This window comes from Palaemon carinicauda, chromosome 10 (assembly GCF_036898095.1).
Source record: "Palaemon carinicauda isolate YSFRI2023 chromosome 10, ASM3689809v2, whole genome shotgun sequence".
Taxonomy (NCBI): domain Eukaryota; kingdom Metazoa; phylum Arthropoda; class Malacostraca; order Decapoda; family Palaemonidae; genus Palaemon; species Palaemon carinicauda.
In genome coordinates this window covers 134,695,710-134,713,209 of record NC_090734.1, presented here as the reverse complement: position 1 = coordinate 134,713,209, position 17,500 = coordinate 134,695,710, and the positions used below count along the sequence as shown (strand labels likewise).

Here is a 17,500-nt window from a genome sequence, read left to right as displayed (position 1 = left end):
TTTCACCATCAAGCACCCCTTGTTTGTTAAGCCATTCCGATAAGAAGAAAGCATTTTATCTTAGTGTTCAGGGCAAAGTATGTAGTAATAATAATAATAATAATAATAATAATAATAATAATAATAATAATAATAATAAATAATAACAATAAATAAATAGCTAAGCTACATCCCTAGTTGTAAGTTGGTAAGTAATAATAATAATAATAATAATAATAATAATAATAATAATGATGATGATGATGATAACAATAATAATGAATAATAGCTAAGCAAAAACCCCCGTTGTAACTTAGCAAGTAATAATAATGATGATGATGATGATGATTATGATGATGATGATGATGATAATAATAATATTAATAATAAATAACAATAACAACAATAATAATAACAATAATAATAATAATAATAATAAATAATAAATAAACAATAGCTAAGCTACATCCCAAGTTGGAAGTTAGCAAGTAATAATAATAATAATAATAATAATAATAATAATAATAACATCCTGAAATTTCCATCAAAATTCATCCGAAACTTTTTTGAGTTAGGCTAGTAACACAAAGAGACAGACAAAGGTGAAAAAAAAAAAAAATAACAGCATCAGGAAGCACTCACCATAATGAAGATAAGACCAACGCCAGCCATAATTCTCTTCGTCCGGATCCTCTTCGGGAAGGTGGGCTCCCTCACGCCCGTGATGGGGTTGCGCTCCTCGCAGGGCGCCTTGGCAGCGAACTCTGGACGGGGCCTTTCTTCTTCTTCCTGGAAATCGGTGCAGTCCCAGTGGTGGGCCAGCGAGGCGCTCTTCCGCTTCCAGTACTCCAGGAAGGATACGGCTAAGAAGAGGGGACCAGAGAATATATATAATGATGGTTCCAGTGTATATACAACAACAACAACATCAACAACAACAGCAAAAAGGAGATATATAACAATAACAGCAAATACAGCCGTTTCTACAGTAGTCCACTACAGGACAAAGGCCTCAGACATATCATGTCTGAGGTTTGCCCAGTTTTCATCACCATTCTGGCCACTGCGGTTTGGTGAAGTCGGGAGATTTTCGTCTAATCGCTCACAGCAAACCAATCTAGTAAGAGTGGTCCTGACTAGTACAGCTTTGCTGATCATGGTGATACGCAAGCCCATTTACCACGTTAAGGTATTCCCACTCAGAAAACGGATATGGAATTATACAGTACTTTAATATAATCAATCATATAATATCGAAGGGAACTTAATATTAATCAATGTGAAAGAAAGGGAGCATACTCCAGAAAATTGAGAAATCTTTAAGATTTTAATATAATATTAGGGAAAATACTTTACTACTACAATATGAGATCACATTGAGGGGCAGATGGAGATGGTTTGGACATGCTCTTCGCACTCCCCAAGAGAGATTAGTTCACCAAACGTTCAGCTGGGCTCTACAAGGCACTAGAAGAGTTAGAAGACCCAGGCCTACATGGCTGAGGGCTATGAAGCGTGAAGTAGGAGATGATAAATGGAGACGTATTGATTTAAAAGCTCAAGATAGAGACGACTGGCGGAATCTAACCGAAGCCCTTTGCGTCAATAGGCGTAGGAGGAGATGATGTTGACTACAATATCATTACCTTTATAAAAACATTCAAAAATATACTCAGTATATGGTGTGTCTTCTCGGATATGAGATACCGAGCTGGAAAAAACCACGATTTAGAAGTATTATAAAGAAACGTAAAAGTAAATAATCATTTAAAAAATGACTTACCCCAAAATGAAACAAAGATGGCGTAGAAAACAGTGCCCGGATGGTCAAAGAGATAAGATATCCTGGCATAGACGCAGATATCTTGCAGGTCCCAGGTCTTGCAACCGAATTTGACATTGCAAAGAGGGCACATTTTGAACTGGTTCTTCGTGTCGCAGATTTCGTTGGCAGGAGTGTTCAAGTTGATGGTCATGACCCCGTAGAGGAACACTAGGAGGCCCACCACGGCTGCTGGAAGCAACCAGCCGGTGTACAAGCCTGGAAAGGGAGAAGGCGGTAAATAATAGGAACTTATGCTTTCTACAAGCCTTATTATAATAAGGCTTGCTAAGCTACAACCTGTCAATTCTTTTTAGCGAGGCAGATTTACACCGACTCGCAGGGGTGCCCTTTTAGCTCGGAAAAGTTTCCTGATCGCTGATTGGTTGGCCAAGATAATTCTAACCAATCAAATAGCAGGAAACTTTTCCGAGCTAAACGGGCACCGCTGCGAGTCAGCGCAAATGCTCCTCATTAAAAAAAAAAAGAGTATAGTTGGAAAACCAGGAAGCTATAAACCCAGGGGCCCCAACAGGGAAAATAGCCCAGTGAGGAAAGGAAACAAGGAAAAATAATATATCTTAAGAACAATGGCATTTAAATAAATATTTCCTATATAAATTATGAAAACTTTCTAAAAAAAAAAAAAAAAGGAAAAGAAACGAGATAGAATAGTGTGCCCGAGTGTACCCTCAAGCAAGAGAACTCTAACCCAGCTACTACCCTAGTTGGAAAAGCAGGGGGCTATAAGCCCAGGGGCTCCAACGGGGAAAATAGCCCAGTGAGGAAAGGAAACAAGGGAAAATAAAATTATTTTAAGAACAGTAACAACATTAAAATTAATAGTTCCTATATAAACTATCAAAACTTTCACAAAACAAGAGGAAGAGAAATAAGGTATAATAGTGTGCCCGAGTGTACCCTCTTATACAGACATATCTTCATAACATATCTTAAATATAAGTTATTAAGTTATATCATATTCGAAATGGAACTATATGGAGGACTTTACCTTTTGCATCTCACTTTTTTTTTTTTTTGAATATCACGTCCTATCTCTTGTTACATTTTACATTTTGTATAGATTACCTCCTACGTAAATTATCTTTCGGTTTGGATGATCATCCAAAAGATAAACTTTTTCATGGAGACACTTTTCATACTGCTAAAGACAGAACAATATACATTATCAAATGAGTTATCTTTTTCTGTCAACTAAAAACGAGAAAAATTAGTCCTATTATGGAAATTCTAAACGAAACAGAAAGTCTTCAGAAGAAAAAAATAATGGAAAAGTATTCGAAGTAATACTCATTATTATTAATTCAGAATTCAATGATCAAACATTGTGGTGGGCTTGATCTAGATTAGCTGGTATGAACTAATAGAGTCTTTAGAAACAATATACTGGAATTTTAATAACAGAAATAACTAAAACATCTTGTTTTGAAATATTTTTTCTTTTACTAGCCTGGTTAGTATTATTTTAATTAAAACAACAATGATAACTACAATATAGATGAATATAATAATTTTATGACAGCACAACTAATCAAGCAAATCCTATCTTACTGATATGAAACATAAAGTCTTCATACATTTTTCGTAGGCAACTCTGCGTATGAGAGAGAGAGAGAGAGAGGAGAGAGGAGAGAGAGAGAGAGAGAGAGAGAGAGAGAGAGAGAGAGAGAGATACTAGTGTACACAGCTAGCTACTATACTCATTTTTTTTTTAATGAGTCGCATTTGCACCGACCCGCAGCGGTGACCTTCAAGCTCTGGAAAGTTTCCTGCTATCTGATTGGTTAAAATCATCTTGCCCAACCAATCAGCGATCAGGAAAGTTTTCCGAGCTATAAGGGTACCCCTGCGAGTCGGTGCAAATCTGCCTCACTAAAAAGAATTGACTATAGTGTATACGACCCGTCAAAAATGAGTTAAAAATTTAGATAGATATGCACATACCGCATCCGCCTCTCACCAGGGTATGACTACTCCATCTCCCCCTTTACTCCCGGGACGGGGAGAGCAGACACTTGCTCTTTATTAAGAGGGTTGCAAAAGCCTTCATCTAAGCTCAGGGGCAATACGTAACCTCCCTATGTCTGGAGTTAGTAACTTGTCTATCTCCTCTGTTACTATCAGGTAACAGGTAACAGGTAACAGCTAACAGGTAAGTATCATTACCTAGCCAAGCGAAGTAGATGCCAATCTTCTCCCCGAAATATTCCCGGATGTGGTCCAGAGGTTGGTACTTGTACCACTTCCCCCACCTGGCCCAGTAATGGTACAAGATCTGGCGGGGATTCAACTGCGTCTGGTCCCTCAGGCCTTTTGGAATCTCGTAGGGACCCTAAGAAAGGGGATAATAATTAACGAAGAGAAGAAAGACGCGAGGAAACGGAGTGAGAGACATACACCTTAAGAACTATTAATAAAAATACATTAAGAAATAACGGAGAAGTATATGGAATTTTGATGAATGGTGTGATATAATATTTTGGGGTATAATAGAGGTGAAGATTACAGAGCTAGTAAGGTCACGACTGAGATGGTGCGGGCACGTATTGAGAATGAGAGAGAGAGAGAGAGAGAGAGAGAGAGAGAGAGAGAGAGAGAGAGAGAGAGAGAGAGAGAGAGAGAGAGAGAGAGAGAGAGAGAGGGAGGAAGGCATTGAATCTGACGAGATAAGGTGAAGAAGGATGATATGGAGAGAAGAGGTTTGGTGGAAGAGAGTGCCTTTGATAGAAAGCATTGGAGAGGGCGCATCAGGCAACCGACCCCTTAATTTTAGGATAACAGTTGGAAAGAAAAAGAAGAGAGAAGGTGAGATTTCATATATAAACAGAAATATAAATGCATATATGAGACTTAACAATATAGAGTGAAAGCTAGAACAGACAATATTATATAAATAGATAGATCGATAGATAAATATAAGATCTAATATAAAAAGTAGACATTTGGAAGGATAATTAAATAGCTACTTTAGAAATAAGTATATAAGACACACGGAGAGCTTATAAATAGGTATACGAATGAAAATAAAAACTTATCAATTAATATCCATATAAATATATGAACGTTGAGAGATAAAGATAAATATGCAGACATATAATTTAGAGCAGCTCTCCATTTAAAAAAAAAAAGTACGTATAAATATATATGTTTGTGTGTGTGTGTGTATATATATATATATATATATATATATATATATATATATATATATATATATATATATATATATATATATATATATTTATTTATTTATTTATTTATATATGTGAGTCCTCATCATTGAAAAAGATACATTTATGAATATAAACATAAATACAAGAAGGTTAATGACTTAACAGAAAAAAAAAATAATTTGGAAGAAATAAAATATGATTATATGATTGACCTGAAAAAAAAAATCATTATGACAGAAATAAAACCACTCAGCTTCAGGAAAACCATTCAAAGACAGGGTTGCCAAGTTTCCCAATTGAGAAAAGCCCAACGTCTGATCAATTGCAGCTTTAAAAGGCCAACCTAATAGTAGGAAAAAGGCCGAAAATAAAGCATTTAAAGCTAAACAATTTAAAAAAGGTCAATTTTAGGTATCTAGCGCGAAAAATGGCAAATTTGGAGGTTTTTTGGGCCGGAAAAAGCCAAATTTGAATTTTTTTGGGCCGGAAAAGGCCAAATTTGGGGTTTTTTGGCCCAAAATAGGCCAAATTTGGAGGTTTTTTGACCCGGAAAAGACCAAATTTGGAGTTTTTTTGTCCGGAAAAGACCAAATTAGGAGTTTTTTTGACCCGGAAAAGGCCAAATTTGGAGTTTTTTTTTTACCCAGAAAAGGCCAAATTTGGAGGTTTTTTTGCCCAAAAATGGCCAAATTTGGAGTTTTTTTGCCTAAAAAGGCCAACCTGGCAACCCTTGTCACAGACCACTCACATCATGTAGGGGAAAGGCGGCGCTGTAGATACCCTCGTCCACCAGTCTCTCGATGCCCAGTTCGCCCTTCTTCCTCTTGCCGAAGGCGGCCGTCGACAGAATCTCGTGGACGATCCTCGATCTCTGGGTGGTGGTGAAGTAGGTCTCCGGGTTGTCACTGCCTAGAAACCTGCGCCCAGCACATGCGAAGGTTAGGTTGGAAAACAGAGGCAGTAGTTTCTGAAGAGTCCCTTGGATAATCTAATGCTTATACGCTTTTTTGTTAATTATTGCGAGCTAATTTTTTGGAATCCTTGCAGTCAACTTGTTCTTTTAATAATTGAGAAGTTAATCATTGTAAATCATGATGCTTACCAGCTTATCTTTTTAATCATTGAAAAATCTAATGCTTGGACGCTTTTTGTTAATCATTGCGAGTCATTTTTTTTTTTTTTGAATCCTTGCAGTCAAATCATTCTTTTAATAATTGCAAAGTTAATCATTGTAAATTATGATGCTTACAAGCTTACTTTTTTAAAATCATTGCAAAATCTAATGCTTCCGAACGCATTTTTTTTAATACTTGCAAAGTCTAATGCTTGCACATTCTTTATAATTCTTGCATATTCTAATGCTTGTATGCCTTCTAGAAACATTGCGAAAATTCTGCTTGCATTAATTTTGAAACTTCGCCAATTCTTGCCTTCTCATCATTGAAGTTTTCATGTCAGTATTAGTTTCATTACTGTCATTGTACCAGATAAAAAATATTAGTATTTTATGAATTATACAGTAGTCAAAGGTCTTGTAAGACTTGTTAAGAGTTAGATGTCAGTTTTAAAATGCAGATCACTTGAAGTTATGTCAGTTATAAGAATATATGTAATCATTAAAGTCAAAGATAGTTTTTTTGGAGGACTAATATTTTTATTGAGTGTATTTATATAATCGGTCAAATTCTACATCTAAAAGTCTCGTTAAAAACGGATAGTGTTCATCTAAAAAGTCTTTCATTTTGGGCCACTAAATTTTTTATTCAGTTTATTTATAAATTCGGTAAAATTTTACATACAAACGTCTCATTATATATGGACATTGTTCATCTAAAAAGTCTTTCATTATAAAAGAAAAAAAAAACCTGAAAGATGTTTTTTTTTTTTTTTTTTTTTTTTTTTTACACTAACTTTTTTTTAATGTCTATTTATATAATCGGTAAAAAGCTACCTCCAAAAGTCTCGCTAAAACGGCGATTGTTTGTCTAAAATGTCTTTCATTATATACAAAAAATTATAAAAAAAAAAATATATAAGTAAACTGAAAGATCAAGTCTTTATGGGGAACTGAATTATTTATTCAGTCTATTTATAAATTCGGTAAAATGTTACCTCCAAAAGTCTCATTATAAACGGACATTGATCAACTAAACATTCTTTCATTATATAAACATCCAACTGAATCATAACTCTGATATTGTATCAATTTTATAATTAAATGTAATGATGCAATTTCATCTAATTCATGTTGTAGGCAAGACGTCATTTGCAATATGAAATACGACTATCTGTTGATTTTTGCGGTTGAAAAATCGTAGGCTAAAATGCAACAAAAATCGACTTACAGTCAATTTCATAATGAAATATTGTAACAAAGCAATATTACATAATGTAATGTATTAAGCAAGACGACACTTGCAATATGAAATACGACTATCTGTTGACTTTTGCAGTTGAAAATCGTAAGCCAAAATGTAAAAAAATTCGAGTTACAAACAGCTTCTTGGAACTCATTAAGTTCGTAAGTCGAGACCCTTCTGTAAACTGGACAAAACTTCAATTTATAAAATTGTTTCAGACTTCGCATGAACTTCTCGAGAACTTCAAGGCAAATGTTCGCATGTTTTCACATTTTAAATACTAATTAATGAATTTCTGTTTCGTATTATGCAGATATGTGGCACGTACCATTAAGGGCTATTCGATACTATTTGTTAACAGGGAAAATAAACTGGGGAGATCTATTTTCAACTACACATAGGATATTACACTGCTATTATGGGTACTCATAAATGTGTATTTACAAATGGATGTTGTGTATTCTGTATCTAATTCTGTTTGTTGTTGTTATATATTATACTGAAATGTTCTCTATCAGTTGACATTTTAATGTTTTTTTTTTTTCTTTAAGGATTATTCTTTTTAACTACACAGGACATTACACTGGTATCATGAGTATTCATAATTGTGTATTTACAAATGGATGTTGTGTATTATGTATCTAATTCTGTTTGTTGTTGTTATATATTATACCGAAATGTTCTCTAAGAGTTGACATTTTAATGTTTTTTTTTAAGGATTATTCTTTTTAACTACATATAGGATATTACACGGCTATTATGGGTACTCATAAATGTGTATTTACAAATGGATGTTGTGTATTATGTATCTAATTATGTTTGTTCCTGTTATATATTATACTGCGATGTTCTATAAGAGTTGACATTTAATGTTTTTTTTTTTTTTTTTTTTTTTTTTTTTTTTTTTTTTTTTTTTTTTAAGGATTATTCTATTTGATTACATATAGGACATTACACTGGTATCATGGGTATTCATGACTGTATTCAGAAATGGGTGGAGTATATTATATATCTAATTCTGTTTGTTCCTGTTATACTGTATATCATACTGTACTGTTCTACAGAGTTGACATTTAATGTTTTTATTGTAAGGATTATTCTATTTGATTACATATAGGGCTAGTATGGGTAGTCATAAATATGTATTTACAAATAGATGTAGTATATTATGTATCTAATTATGTTTGTTCCTGTTATATATTATACTGTACTGTTCTCTAAGGGTTGATATTTAAAGTTATTTATGATAATTATTTTTCTTATAGTTTAGAGACTCTTCCTTCAATGTTAGGTGCATTAGGGCACACTATTCCACCTTATTTCTCTTCCTCATGTTTTTTAAAGTTTTTATAGTTTGCATAAGTCATTTTATAGTTTATAAATCAAATATCTGTTTTAATGCTGTTAATGTTTTTAAAATATTTTATTTCCATTTTCATTACTTCTTATATCGTTTATTTCCTTATTTCCTTTTTTCACTGGACTATTTTCCCTATTGGAATCCTTGTGCTTATAGCATCCTGCTTTTTCAACTAGGGTTGGAGCTTAGCCAGTAATAATAATAAAAATAATAATAATAATAATAATAATAAAAATAATAATAGGTACGCATGCGTCAATAATACTCAGTAATTATTATTCTTGCGTACAAGACCTTTCGAAAAAAATAAAATGCTTTTATAGAAAAGTGCTTAATACATTTAAAAGAACGAATCATAATATATTTTTATCAAGCACACTCATGAAATGTGACAGTTGCTTTTCCATAAGCAGTTTTCGGAAATTTCATGAAAATAATGAAAGGAAAATAAAGGAATTCTCAAGACATGTGAAGAGAAACGGAGGCTAATTCAATATTGTAGTAATGAAGTAGAATAATAAAAAAAAATGAATTAATTCTCTACAAAAGCCATTAAAAGTTGTAGTAATGAAGCAAAATAATTAAAAGAAAATGAATTAATTCTTCACAAAAGCTATTAAAAATTGTAGTGACGTAGAATAATTTTAAAAAAAAATTCTTTACAAAGCTATTAAAAATTGTAGTAATGAAGTAGAATAATAAAAAAAAAATATTTAATTCTTTACAAAATCCATTAATAATTGTAGTAATGAAGTAGAATAATTAAAAAAAAAAAATCAATTCCTCACAAAAGTTATCAAAAATTGCAGTAATGAAATATAATAATTTAAGAAATATATATTAATTCTTTACAAAAGCTATCAAAAATTGTAATAATGAAGTAGAATGATTTTTAAAAAATTAAATAAAATAAATTATTTACAAGAGCAATTCAAGTATAAAAAATATTTAAAAATAATTTCAATAAAAAAGATAAAAACTCTTTTTCAACCGCAAATATTGAGCTGCCTTACCAAAAAAAAGAAAAAAAAAAAAAAAATCAAAATACTCAATTTTTTTTTTTCATAACATTTCCAGACCTCAAAGGAAGCTATGATAAAACAAGCAAGATTGACTGAGGTCTTTTAACCGTTTCTTTAAAAGAAAATACATAAAAAATTCTTAACAATAACCGAATATATATAGTCAATTCTTTTTAGTGAGGCAGATTTAAACCGATTCGCAGGGGTGCCCTATTAGCTCGGAAAAGTTTCCTGATCGCTGATTGGTTGGACAAGATAATTCTAACCAATCAGATGGCAGGAAACTTTTCCCGAGCTAAAAGGGCACCGCTGCGAGTCGGTACAAATGCGCCTCATTAAAAAAATTACAAATGCGCCTCATTAAAAAAAATTACAAATGCGCCTCATTAAAAAAAATTGAGTATAGTTGGTATAAACATGCTTAGAAATAACACGTGCTTCGTCATATGTCTGACTGTAAACTAAAACATTTTTTGTTTTGTTTATATCTCGGTCCTGGGAAATACCTTGTTCGAATGTAAGGTATATAATAAAAGAAAACTTAAAACAAGTGAGGTCTATATATTTTACCTCCATTATTTGAAAATGAGAGATAAAATTGTAAAATTTATATTTTGAAATTAAAAAAAAAAAAAAATGAACACAAGATAAAAATGTATAAATTATATAAAACGAATTCGATACATCTACCTCCATTATTTGAAAATAAGATATAAAATTGTAAAATTGTAAAATTGAAATTTCGAAAAAATGATTAACACATGATAAAAATGCATGAATTGTATATAACGAATTCGATATATTTTACCTCCATTGTTTGAAAATAAGATATAAAATTGTAAAATTGAAATTTTGAAATTTCGAAAAAAATATTAACATGATAAAAAATTATAAATTGTATATAACGAATTCGATATATTTTACCTCCATTGTTTGAAAATAAGATATAAAATTGTAAAATAGAATTTTTGAAATTTCGAAAAAAAATGATTAACACATGATAAAAATGTATGAATTATATATAACATCATATTCGTCGGCGTATATTTTAATATTCATAATAGGTCCTGTCATTCCTAACAGAAACTGACCAAATTATGTTAATTATCCAATATTCTTAGTTTAAAAAAACTTATGGAAATAGAGATGAAATCAGTCAATTATTTAATGACTCAAATCTTAGGTTTAATTACTTTTATTCTACCTCGTCATAATAAGAGCTCTTAAAAAGTCCAGATTGAAGTATCTTGTTTCGAAGGGAAAACTTAGATGAGCTTTATTCGCTTATTTAATATTTTAATCTTTTTCAATCTTTTAAAAGGTCAATCTTAAATTTTATTATTAGTCCTTGAAGTAGTTTTTTCATTGAATCTTTGTTGGTCATTGTGTTTCATATTCCCTAAAATTTCTAAAAAAAGATAAAAGTCATTGTCTAAATTTATACATGAATGTGTATGTATATATGCATTTTATATATGCATGTACAAATATGCATTTTTATATATGTATGTACAAATATGCATTATATATATATATATATATATATATATATATATATATATATATATATATATATATATATATATATATATATATATATATATATATATATATATATATATGTGTGTGTGTACAAATATGCATTCTTATATATGTACAAGTATGCATTCTTATATATGTAAAAATATGCATTTTTATATATGTATGTACAAATATGCATTTTATATATGTATGTACAATTATGCATTTTATATATGTATGTACAAATATCCATTTTTATATATGTATGTACGATTATACATTTTATATGTATGTACAAATGTCTATTTTTACATATGTATGTGCGATTATACATTTTTATATGTATGTACAATTATGCATGTTTTTATGTAGTATGTATACCTGTATATAAGTATGAATGGATGTATATATATGTTCATTTGGGTGTTAAGTGTATAAACACATCTCCTCGCATGTATGTTAACAGACATTAATGTTTATGTTCTCGTCTGCAAATGTAGAATGCAGTTGCATGAAATCACACATCCATATACATTAACATTTCACTATAAAAAAGGTCATTATGAATTGTAAAACTAAGAAATTAATTATAACAGTCACAAGACTTTCACAAGTGAAACAATTTCACAATGACGTCTCTGTAATGTCCAAAAAATCAATTTGAAAAATATTATTAAAATTCTTATTAGTAAAAGTCCTTATTTGGGATATATATATATGTATATATATAAATATATATAAATATATATATATATATATATATATATATATATATACACATACATATATATATATATACATATTCATATATATATAAAATACACATATATATATATATACACACATATATATTATACATATATATACACACATATATGCATATATATGCAGGGTATATATATATATATATATATATATATATATATATATTTCATATATATGCATACATATGTATATGTAAATTATGTAAATGTATATATACATATATATATATACAAATATATATACATAACTATATATATATATATATATATATATATATATATATATATATATATATATATATATATATATATATATATTACAACCCCTATCAAAACCTAAGAATACACAAAAAAAAAAAAAACATAATGCATTTTTTCCCTCTTAAGAGAAATCAGGCCAATGCAGAGAACATGCATATTTACACACACACATCCAACTAAGAATAACTTACACCATCTATGCAACACGGCTAATCTATTATACAACCACTACAAACGATTTATTTCGCCACATGCAACAACGCTCAAAGCATATGAGTTGTGTTAATCTATATTTATTAAGTTTTTGGGGTGGAGGGGATTTTTTTTTTTTTTTAATAATCCCAGTGATGGAATTTAGCCTCGATTTTGAAAATAATGATTTACAGCTGATCATTGAAGTTTTTGGTGTTCTTTGAGAGCTATTGATCTATATTAATTTTTTTTCCTTATAATTTTTAGATAATTTTATTTGAAAATGAAACTAATTCTACCTGAAAATGGTGGCAGTTTTACCTGAAACTGACACTAATTTTACCAAAACTGAAACTAATTTGACCTAAACTGAAACTAATTTGACCTAAACTTAAACTAATTTTACCTGAAACTGAAACTAATTTGACCTGAAACTGAAACTAATTTTACCTGAAACTGGAACAGAAACTAATTTTACTTGAAATTGAGACTAATTTTATCTGAAACCGGAACTGACATTAATTTTACCTGAAACTGAAACTAATTTTACCTGAAATTGAAACTAATTTGACCAGAAACTGAAACTAATTTGACCTGAAATTGAAACTAATATTACCTAAACTGAAACTAATTTTACCCGAAACTGAAACTAATTTTACCTGAAAATGAAACTAATTTTACCTGAAAATGAAACTAATTTGACCTGAAACTGAATCAGAAAATTATTTTGCCTGAAACTGAAACATAAACTAATTTCCCCTGGAACTAATTTTATCTGAAACAAAGCAATTTTTCATGAAACTGAAACTAATTTTGCCTGAAACTGATAGCCAAGCTACAGATGTGTTTCGTTCGTATATGTTGAACAGCCCTACATAAGACTCTCTCTCTTTTAGGTAGTAGGTTGGTCAGGGCACCAGCCACCCGTTAAGATACTACCGCTAGAGAGTTATGGGGTCCTTTGACTGGCCAGACAGTACTACATTGGATCCTCTCTCTGGTTACGGTTCATTTTTCCTTTGCCTACATATACACCGAATAGTGTAGCCTATTCTTTACATATTCTCCTCTGTCCTCACAACACTGAGATTACCAAACAATTCTTCTCTCAAGGGGTTAACTACTGCACTGTAATTGTTCAGTGGCTACTTTCCTCTTAGTAAGGGTAGAAGAGACTCTTTAGCTATGGTAAACAGCTCTTCTAGGAGAAGGACTCTCCAAAATCAAACCACTGTTCTCTAGTCTTCGGTAGTACCATAGCCTCTGTACCATGGCCTTCCACTGTCTTGGATTAATTCCCTTGCTTGAGGGTACACTCGGGCAGGCTGTTCTGTCTTGTTTCTCTTCTTGTTGATTTGTTAAAGATTTTATAGTTTATTTATGTATTTATTTCAATGTTGTTACTGTTCATAAAATATTTAATTTCAATTGTTGATTACTTCTAATATTTCCTTGTTTCCTTTCCTCACTGGGCTATTTCCCTGTTGGAGCCTCTGGGCTTATAGCATCCTGCTTTTCCAATATGGGATGTAGCTTGGGAAGTAATAATAATAATAATAATAATAATAATAATAATAATAATAATAATAATAATAATATAAATGACAGATCTATTATAACGTTGTTACTGTTCTTAAAATATTCTATATTAGCTATTCATTGGTTCTCTTTTAGTTTATCTATTTCCCTTACTCACTGGGCTATTTTTTCCTATGTAAGGTTGTACCTTGGCTATTAATAATAATAATAATAATAATAATAATAATAATAATAATAATAATAATAATAATAATAATAATAATAATAATAATGATGGTGATGACAGACCTGAATTTGCCAATAGTCTTCTCATATGAAAAAGGTCTTTGTGATCTATCATTTTAGATAATTAATTAATTAATTAATTAAAAAAGGGAAAATATCGCAATGTAACTCTTACGTCACAAAGTTAATTTCACTCTGTTCTGGAGAATTATTTACTTTTTCGAAATAACAGGTATAAAAACGATTAAGATAAGAAATCTATTATTATTATTATTATTATTATTATTATTATTATTATTATTATTATTATTATTATTATTATTATTATTATTACTTCCAAAGCTACAACCCTAGTAGGAAAAGCATGATGTTATAAGCATAAGGGCTCCGATAGGGGAAAATGACCCAGTGAGGAAAGGAAACTAGGAGAGTGAAATAAACTATAAAATCAAATGATTAGACCAATCTAAAACAAATTTTCAAATTCCTCCTATCAAAGACTGTCTTTATGTATTTTATATAAACATTAAACGAGACTAAAAATTACTTTAATATAAATAGCTTTAATCAGCATTAAAAAATTTTCAAAATAAATAATCTGGAAAACTCTGTATCTCTCTTGCTTGAGGGTACACTCGGGCACAATATTCTATCTTGTTTCTCTTTCTCTTGTTTTGTTAAAGTTTTTTATAGTTTATATAGGAAATATTTATTGTAATGTTACTTTTCTTAAATATTTAGATTTTTCCTTATTTCCTTTCCTCACTGGGCTATTTTCCCTGTTGGAGCACCTGGGCTCATAGCATCCTGCTTTTCCAACTAGGGTCGTAGCTTAGCAATTATTAGTAATAATAATAATAATAATAATAATAATGCCGCTCATAATTATAAAGGAAAGTAACGCCAAAAAAACTTTCTTTTTCCCTTCCTTAGCCCCATTTTATAATTACATCAAAAACTCTTGTTTGACTCCCACGGGGAAAGTTCGAGAAACTCAGCTGATATAAACAGGGAGTTGGACGTGACCACCCGTACAAAAAAAAAAGCCTTTAAAAAGACTTGTTAGTTATTTCATTCTTTATAAGGATATTTCTTCCTTTTTCTACAGTTCTCGGGGCTGTTAATAATAATAACATCAGGAATATTTTTTGTTTTAGTGCTGTCTTACGTATTTTCAAAAGGTCAAGTGTTTTATTTTTTATAATGTAGATTTATATCTATAATGATAAAAAGGAATTTTATATATGCATGTACGACTATATATATATATATATATATATATATATATATATATATATATATATATATATATATATATACATATACATATATATATATATATATATTTATATATATATATATATACATATATATATACATATATTTATATATATATATATATATATATATATATATATATATATATATATATATATATATACACGCACACATACTGTATATAAATTTATATATATATAAATATACATACACACACACACATATATATATGTGTATATATATATATATATATATATATATATATATATATATACATACGCACACATACTGTATGTGTGTACATATATATATATATATATATATATATATATATATATATATATATATATATATATATATGTATACATATACATATATATATATATGTACATATATATGTATATATATATATATATATATATATATATACATACATACATATATATATGTACATATATACATATATATACATATAAAAGTTATATATAAATCCCTATTTAGATACACACACAAACTAAACTAAACTCCTAATTATCATTGTTTACTGAAGTTTGACTAACAGAAACCAAAAACAAACTAAACCACCACCAGGAAGAAGTGGACCCCTCCACCGAAAAAAAAAAAAAAAAAAAAAAAAAAAAAAAAAAAAAAAAATCCATATGCTTTGTTCATGCGGTTAGTTCATTCTCAATACAAAGCTTTTTTTTTTTTACTAAAAGGTGTGCATGACTAAGGCAGACATGTTCTTGGATGCAGATAAATTCAATAAATATATAATGGTTTGAAAGTTAATTGGTTTTGATTGAAAACTCGTGTGGATATTCATGAATTATTTAATTTTTTGTCTTTCTCTCTCTCTCTCTCTCTCTCTCTCTCTCTCTCTCTCTCTCTCTCTCTCTCTCTCTCTCTCTCTCTCTCTCATTTGTATCTTTCAGTAATTAACTTTTAATATTTGTTCATATTTTTGGTTGTGAAAATATTAACGAAATTATGAACTATTTCAAATTCTTTCTTCTCTCTCTGTGTATCTGATTTGTTTCTTGTAGTAGTTTACATTTAATATTATTTCATATTTTTGGCCGTGAAAATATTAACGAAAATATGAACTATTTCAAATTCTTTTTTTTCTCTCTCTCTCTCTTTAATTTGCATTATCAGTAATTTGCATTTAATATTAGTTCATACTTTTGACTGTGAAAATATTAACGAAAGTATTAACTATTTTAAATATTTTTCTCTCTCTTTAATTTGTATTATCAGTAATTTGCATTTAATATTACTTCATACTTTTGTCTGTGAAAATATTAACGTAAGTATGAAGTATTTTAGTTTTTTTCTTCTCTCTCTCTCTCTGTCTCTAATTTGTCTCTTTCAGTAGTTTGCATTTAATATTAGTTCATACTTTTCACTATGAAAATATTAACAAAAGTATTAACTATTTCATATTCTTTTTTCTATTCCTTTAATTTGTATTATCAGTAATTTGCATTTAATATTAGTTCATAATTTTGACAGTGAAAATATTAACGTAATATTTTAATTTTTTTCTTCTCTTTTTCTGTCTCTAATTTGTTTGCATTTAATATTATTTCATACTTTTTGCTATAAAAATATTACCAAAAGTATAAAATATTTTAGATTTTTTCTCTCTCTCTTTCAGTAATTTGCATTTAATATTTGATCAAAATTTTAACTATGAAAATGTTAACGAAATTATGAACTATTTAAAATTCTTTTTTTCTCTCTCTTTAATTTGTATTATCAGTAATTTGCATTTAATATTAGTTCATACTTTTGACTATGAAAATATTAACGAAAGGATTTCCTTTATTGTTATTTAAATACATTTATCGCTAATAACATGTATATCACTACTATTTATTTATAATCAACAATGGTTAAACATACCTTTCTTAGCAAAACATAAGGACAAAAATATTTATAGGCAAAAGACTTCATATTTCCTGATTACGCAGATATATAAAG

General features: G+C 29.4%; 1 protein-coding gene across 1 annotated transcript in view; it reads right to left on the bottom strand.

Moving 5' to 3' along the window:
- Window positions 1-17,500, bottom strand: part of LOC137648494 (anoctamin-7-like) — a 193,639-nt gene that overhangs the window by 17,962 nt on the left and 158,177 nt on the right. The window contains 4 exon segments of the mRNA XM_068381412.1: window positions 622-842; window positions 1,763-2,020; window positions 3,989-4,154; window positions 5,741-5,909. Of these exon segments, the coding sequence (XP_068237513.1) occupies window positions 622-842; window positions 1,763-2,020; window positions 3,989-4,154; window positions 5,741-5,909 (814 nt within the window).